This window comes from Antrostomus carolinensis, unplaced genomic scaffold, assembly GCF_000700745.2.
Source record: "Antrostomus carolinensis isolate BGI_N321 unplaced genomic scaffold, ASM70074v2 scaffold53534, whole genome shotgun sequence".
Lineage (NCBI taxonomy): Eukaryota > Metazoa > Chordata > Aves > Caprimulgiformes > Caprimulgidae > Antrostomus > Antrostomus carolinensis.
In genome coordinates this window covers 95-7495 of record NW_010309823.1, presented here as the reverse complement: position 1 = coordinate 7495, position 7401 = coordinate 95, and the positions used below count along the sequence as shown (strand labels likewise).

At 39.8% G+C, this 7401-nt stretch overlaps 1 protein-coding gene across 1 annotated transcript; it reads right to left on the bottom strand.

Annotated features, from left to right (window-relative positions):
- Positions 1-232: 232 nt before the first annotated feature.
- LOC104517849 (laccase domain-containing protein 1) lies at positions 233-2929 on the bottom strand (the record flags this gene model as incomplete). The annotated part of the gene is made up of 3 exons (XM_010166188.1): positions 2340-2929; positions 880-1061; positions 233-398 (listed from the first exon to the last, which is right to left on the bottom strand). Coding segments are annotated over exons 1-3 (916 nt in total), but the record flags the coding sequence as incomplete, so codon positions are not given.
- Positions 2930-7401: the final 4472 nt, after the last annotated feature.

Sequence of the window (7401 nt, the reverse complement as noted above, 5' to 3'; positions counted from 1 at the left end):
AAATAAAATAAAATAAAATAAAATAAATCCCATAGCTTGGGAGACAAACTATTCTTAAGACTAATCTCGTTTTGGCAGGAGATAAACTTAACAAGTCAGGGTCTATATTGTTATGTGATGTTACATTTATTCTTTCAGTGCTCCTTTGGTTGCTAACTTAAAATCCTTAGTCTAAAACTCCCTTTCCAGTGGTCTTCTAGTTATTTTGATCTCTGTGATTTAAAATTCCTACCAGAATGAGCAGCACCACAGGCTTTTCTGACAGGATCAGCAAACAGCACAGGTATGCAATCAGCCCCTGGAGCTGCTATCGTAACACCTTTCTGATTCGTAACTATTCCATCATAGCTGTCAGGCTCTGTCTTTCCCATAACATACACAGCGTTAGCGTGATCAATCTGTCAAGACAAAACCAAAACATGGACAGTGATATGGCAGCAAAAAACACAGTTCTGACTAATGCAAGGATTTTTCTTTGTCACAAAACACTCTTCTGCACCAACTGCTCATGCATGGAAATCAGGCTCTCTCTTGTTCAAATGCCATGCAGATGTATCAGTAGAAAACCACCACAGATGTGGCGGTATATTCTTTTTTTAAGAGATACTGCTCTGATCATTTATCTGATTATCCTACTCTGTGATAAGTTAAATGTTAGAATATTCTTGGAAGAAACAGTGCTTCTTCCCCATATAGTGCCGAATGGCTGATAGTTTGGATGTCTTTTCCCAGAGATCAACTGCCAGCATAAATATTTTAATTGTCCTGCTTCTCACAAGTTCTTGCTGAGAAAGGTAAGAATAATACCTACAGTTTTAGCCAGTGATATGTGAAGGAAGATCTGATTCGTTTACATAAATCCACTGTTTGATAAGGTACCTTGACTCTGTGAAAAGTCTCTGGGTTAAATCCTGCAGCATTCGCTACCCGTCGGAGATTTTCTTTAACAACAACTTGTGGGTCCCTCCGCTTGGAACTGCTGAAGAGATTGCAGGAGCTTAGAGTTGGTAAGTATGAGATCCCACCTGTCCTTGTGGTGAACCCATGGAGGAAGATATCATCTATCAAAGCAAAAAAAACAACAGACAATTGCTTTCAACACAAGATCAGTTCAAATATCAAACTGTTTTATACTGGAGAGACCTGGAATCAGACAATCAAGTTGAGTATTGTTTTACCTCATATTTAGCTGTGGCATTTAAATTTAAGGATTCTAAGTTTCCTTGTTGCTCATAATCGTAATCCTCTGAGGTCAAGGTAGAGGATTTTGAGCAAGAAAGAGTCCTAGCAGGTCTAGCCTGGATTTTTGCAGAGTTGTAGTGCAAACTCTAGAAAAGAGGTAACTCACTGAGGAAATGAGAGTAGCTTTTTAAAGCAACGTTCTAACATGGTATCTCCCAAGCTTTTTTGGCAAATGAAGTACTAGTTCTCAAGACTTCACAGCATGTCAAGCATCTTTCTAAAGTACACTGAAAGCACTGAGAATTTCTAGCAATATTAAAAATCTTTTTACCATGTGGTCTTCTTTATCGTGGTCTCATGCATCAAATGCAATCACTGCTTGTAAGGGTAACAGGGGTGAGGGAGCCTGCATGGCAAAGCTGAACAGAGAAAGATAGTCTCACAACTGGTATTTTTGCTATCTTAACAGCTGACAAGCTTAGTGACATTATCACAGATTGATAAATTCAAAATCTCTTTTATATAGTGTGATCTTTCCAAAGTCACAGTCAAAAACTTGAAGCACAATGAAGGCAAAGATGGCTTTAAGTGACTCATGTTCCTTTCAAGTTCTGGACCATTTCAGACACATTTTTAGGGAAAGACAGTTACAAATTTTTGCAGTAGCAAACCTCTCAGCTTTCCTCTGAATCCTCTGGACCATGAGACCCCATCATCACACCACTCGAGATTTGCTGTAGTAAACCGGGTCATGCCATGGCAGGGACACTGAGACATCAGTCCGATTAACCAGGCATTTGTGAGGCTGCAGACCAGGAGAAAATCCTGTCCTGCCTTTCCAGAAGATGCTGGTAACTCTCAAAGTGTGTAATTCCCACACAGAGGAGAGGAGATTTCACTCTCTGCAGTAATGCCCTCACTAAACCTGGGCCTCTCTTTCAGCTGATAGTGCTGCAGGCCTGAAATAGACTTGCCAGTCTTCTGCTGTATCTCTGTAGACACTTCCTTCTCTTACAGACATGATACACTATTACAACATTATATAGAGTTATTTGCTGCCTGAAGACATTTCCAAATCTTACCCATTTTGTAATTCCCTTGAAGAAGTATGCTTGGGAACAGCCTCTGCAAAATCTATTAGCTGGGATTCTCTTTACCTGGGATCAGGGAAGACCTGAGGATGGTGAGCTCCCCTTTCAGGGTCGGCAGGCTTTCCAAGTACATCTGAATCTCACTTTGGATGAGTGCCGTGTCCTCTGTAGGAAGAGTGTGCTTTTCACTCGGAGGTTCAGCTGTCTGTAGGTTTTTACAATGGGATGCCACCTGTAAATACTCAAATTCAAATTGGTAGACTGCTGTAAAGAGATGGTCTATATATACTTTCATTAAGTCTTTTCTTAAGGTAGGGAGAATAACTTTAATGATGCTTAGGTCTTTTTCATCCAGTCTTTGTTTGATGGTGTACAAAGCAGCAGCTGTAGTCAGAGCACATACCACCTCTAGTCTTTTCTTCAGACTCTGAAAATCTCTCAGAGCTGGAAGCAAGGACTCTTGTTCACCATTCCTTTCACTCCCTGGCTTCTGGCAACACATGACATAAACAAATGGAGCAGGGATGGAAGAGCATTTCTCAATAGTTTCCAGGATGTTCCATAGTAATCCTTGGATGTTGTTCTGCAAGTTCGCTGGTAGGCTGAACAGATCAATTAGTACTGCTTCCACCATATTCCAAGATACTTAAAGACTCCTACAACTGCCAGGTAGTCAGAAAAAAACATGAAAGACAAACAAAAAAGCAAGACAGCATCATTAGTCCAAACGCAGAATTACATTATTAAGACAACGCATTCAGTGATACCGCGTAGAGAAGGTGGCATAGCAGTCATTACCAGTGTAGGATTTCCTCACTGCATCAAAAGAAATTGCAACAAAAGTAAAGTACCAGAAAAGGGAATTATTATGTATTTATTCAATTATTTAGGTAGTTCCCTACCACTCCACCTACCTCAGGTTTTTCCCAGGTCAGGGATGATAAAAAGTTAGTACATAATATTAGATTTATTGATACTATTAACCCACATTCACCTAATGGATCTTCTTGACCTCTGACTGTTGAGGCCTCCCCCAGCTCCCATGAGGAGAACCAAATACAGAGGTCCCTCAGCTTGCTGAGACTGGAGGAGTTTCTATAACAATTCTTTGTAGGCATTTTACACACTTATTGCTGAGGTGGAGCTCACGTCTGCTACCCATCCTGGCAGCAGGAGTGCTGGGCTGCGAGCACAATAACATCTTTCCCACAGCCTTCACAATATTTACTTAATACTTTTCATTACCAAAAGTATTGACTTGCTAATTTCTGACTTCTTTGTAGAGGGGCACATGATCAGTATAATTCTTCTTTTCAACACACAGAGGAACTCAGCACAAGTTACCAAAATTTTACCTAGTAAAGCAAGCAGTACACAGAATGAAACGAAAATGATATAATACTGTGCACTACTTCCTGCCTCAGTTTTTCCACTATGACAGCTGCACTCTTTGCCCTGAAATCAAGATATGTTAAGCTTATCCAAAATCATCCTGTAGTTCACAGCTTGTCTTGTGGCCCATGGTGTAATTCCAGTTTTGATGCGGGTTTTTTCCCCTTTTCAGGACTTTGTTGATCCAAGCCCAGCTAGGCCTACCTGCAGAAACTTGTTCATCTCTTCCTCTCTCTGTTGCTATCAGAGCCTATTTCACACATCCTCTCAGAAGTGTCTTGTTTTCTTTTCTCCATCTGGTATTTATTCAGTTCCCAGTGCAAGCTTCCAGAGGTCTGGAACAAAAGACTAGATCCCTTTGCTTTGGTAACCTTGAACAGATGGCTATTCAGATTTCATGACTAAGCATCGTGTTTGATCCAGGAGGAATACATGCAGCTTTGTCACCAGTTGTAAGACCCCATAATCATTTAGAGTATACTTTAACACAAACAATTTTTTTTCACAGTAACAATTCAACCACAAATATTAATTCCTTTGCAGGACAATAAATATCTTTGCAGGAACAAAGGACTTGAGAATCAATTTTAAGTCTTTGAAATCAATGATCTGCTACCAGAGCTAACTGTATCAGATAACAGCTGGCACTATTTTCCTGCCCCAAGTCCTCTTTCTTCTGTAACTATGTGCATGCTCTGGCTTCAAAGTACTTTGTTATCCCCCCAGAATACTGCTTCTCTGTGTACTGGAGGCCTACCACTATGGTGGATTTGGTGTCCTCCTGTTTCTAAGACCTTTCTGGCTTAAATGGATTGTTTATTCAGAGTAGGTTTTACAGAAAACATTCTGCATTTTCTTAATTGTTCTTTCCTCCAGACTGGAAGAAAAATAATCCTGACTGAAAATTATGTTTTCCTTTCTGCAAGCTGAATGCTTACAATGATTAATTAGTGACTATCAAAACAGGTGAACTAAAAGTATCAAAGTGTGGCAGCAGATAAAAGCATCTGCCAAGGAATTGATGGCTCTTGATTTTGCTCAGAGTATTATTTACACACAGTTGATAACAGTTTCAGGGAAAACAGCTTGCTAAGAAAACACAGTCACCTGTCAAAGACCATGACTTGGGAAATCAGGATATTTCCTGCCCTACCCTGACATTCTCTGTGGGAGGCCTCTAAGAGTATGACATGATCTCAATCTAGGTATAGCTAATAGCCCCAATAAAGACAGTACAACAGAGGGGCGAGGTGGAAAAACAGATTATTGTTCCACTTTAGATATGTCAATAGGGGAATGTAAGTAGAGTTCAGTGCTGTCCTTGTACTTTCCCAGAAAATTACTACCAAAGAAAGGGTGGAAGGAAAGTGTTTGCAGATGGCGAGGTAATTGCCTGCATTTTTTTTATATGTGTATTGCAAAAAGTCCACAGGCGCAATTATTGGGATGTACACAAAGAAACAATGGGACTGATTCACCTTCGTATCCTTCCAGTTTTGCATCACAGAGCCCTGCTGAGGTCACTGGTGTCAGAAGTAAACTTGCTTACAGTCATAATAAAATTTTTTAACTGTTTTCTAAGTCCCCTAACAAAACCCTTCTCAAAATACAGGCTTGCCAAACACAGCAATGTTTTAGCTTACAATAAATGTATTCATGGTTATTCAGGGTTTAAATAAAATGTTCTACAGTCCCAGTGTTCCATGGGAAGTCTCACTGTATGTAACCTCATCAGAAAAGATTCGGTGCATTTATTAAGGTGTTGCTCATTTCAGGACATAATGCAAAACAAAAACTTGCACAAACTTGAAGTCAGGGCCACCCATTAGATGTTTTGCTTACTCTCTGAAACTGTCAGCGCAAACATTTGTAGGGTAAAAAGATTCTCTTGCACAGATATCAAGAAGAAAATCAAGGAAAATGACAGATGAGAGGAGAGGTGAGGAGGGTAACAAAAGTGAAAAGGAGAAAGGAAAAGTGAATACAGGAAAAAAACCAAAACAAAACAACAAAAACCAAAACAAACAATGAAGGAAATAAAGCCAAGCAGCAGAGAAGAGATAGCTCAGTGTAGAAAAAAGACCCAAAAAAGCAACTTTCTAAAACCCCAGAAATGTAATTCTAAAAGCTCACCGTTGGTCAAGACAAGATTGCTGGCAATTTTCTGCACCTTTGAATCCTACTGGTCACCTTTTCTTCTTACAGAAACTCAGAGAACTGACATCGTTTGGGGAAAATTAAAAACGCAAGAAATATTAAAAAACTGCCAGAGACAAATGCCCAGAGAAAGAAAACAGGCCACTAAAGCAGTCCAAATGAACAGGGATAAGAGCATATTTGTAAAAAAGTTCAACGACAGCAAGGACACCAAAAAAAAAAAAAAAAAAAAAAAAAAAAAAAAAAAAAGGGGGGGGGAGAAATACATAAAACTCTCTTAAACTGGATTAAAATAAAACATTCTGCCTCTCTTAGGGGTATTCAGGCAAGGCTGAAGAAACAAATCAGTATTTACAATGAAAATAATGAAGTACATGCAGTTTCCATAAGCAAACTCAAAGTTTAAAACAGAGGAATTTACTTACACAGGTAGACAAGCCTTTTAAGCTCTTGAAAGGTATCATCTGACATAAACACACATTACCAGCTTTATATATCTCACTTCTCGCCGTCAGTCTTGCAGCTGACTCGTACAAGATGGAAATTCCTATTCTATGTAAGATTGGAGTGGGAACCTGTATTTCTTCTTTAGGATGAGACCCTGCTTTATTGCTGTCAGTATCCACAGGAAATAACAAACTGGACTGAAGGGCACAAACGTGATTAAGTGCCTGGGTAGCATTAAACCCGGAAGCAGCATTAACCCTGCCATGTAACTCGCTGCTGTAATCGTACGTACTAATGCATCTGCTTTGCACAGTCTCTAATAGATTCAGAAACATACAGCAGAACAGAACCAGAACATTAGTAAAGGGAAAACTTGTGCTGACTGAAACAGAGTTTCCTTCTCTGAGCTGTAACTCCATGTTCCAGTGAAGAATTTGGCAGTCAGTCAAGAAAAAGCATATTCAGAAGGACCCAGATAAAGAGGTTACAAGAGGAGAGTCTTCAGGTCTACAGGCCGGAAACAAGGAAGGCAATTTCTGCTCCCAGCAGTCAGAAATTTGTGGGAGCTCTGTAAAAAAAAAAAGCTGGAATGTTTTCACAGGACAATGCAAAGGTCAAAAGGCAAGTGGGGTGTGAGGGATTTGTATCAGGCTTTGTAAAAGAATCAAATTATAATAAAAATATTTTCTCTGCTGTGCTAAAATCACAGTCATGACAGGTAAATATATGACAACTGAAGAACAGAATAAGAAAAAAATATTTTTTTTTCATGAACAGAGTAATTAATAAAATCAATTTTCCTGTGAATTGCCATCCTATATCTCCTGTTCCCACCTTCCCTGCAACTGCAGTAAACCTGTATTTCTGCCAGGTCCAGAACACACCTTGGGAGTCTCCCACCATTTCCCCTCCTGCTTTTCCTGGGATGGGAGATGAATCCTCTTGGTTCTCCCTCCCGAACAGAACCAAAGCAGGTATCCTTTCTCGTCCAGACACCTATTTTCATGAAATTTGCAGAAAGCAATTATCTCTGAGGCTTTCCACCCCACTGTCAAAGGCGGCTGAACTAGACCATTGCAAATTAACAGGGAGACTTGATGGAGAGAGACTAACACAACCATTTTCTTTCCTT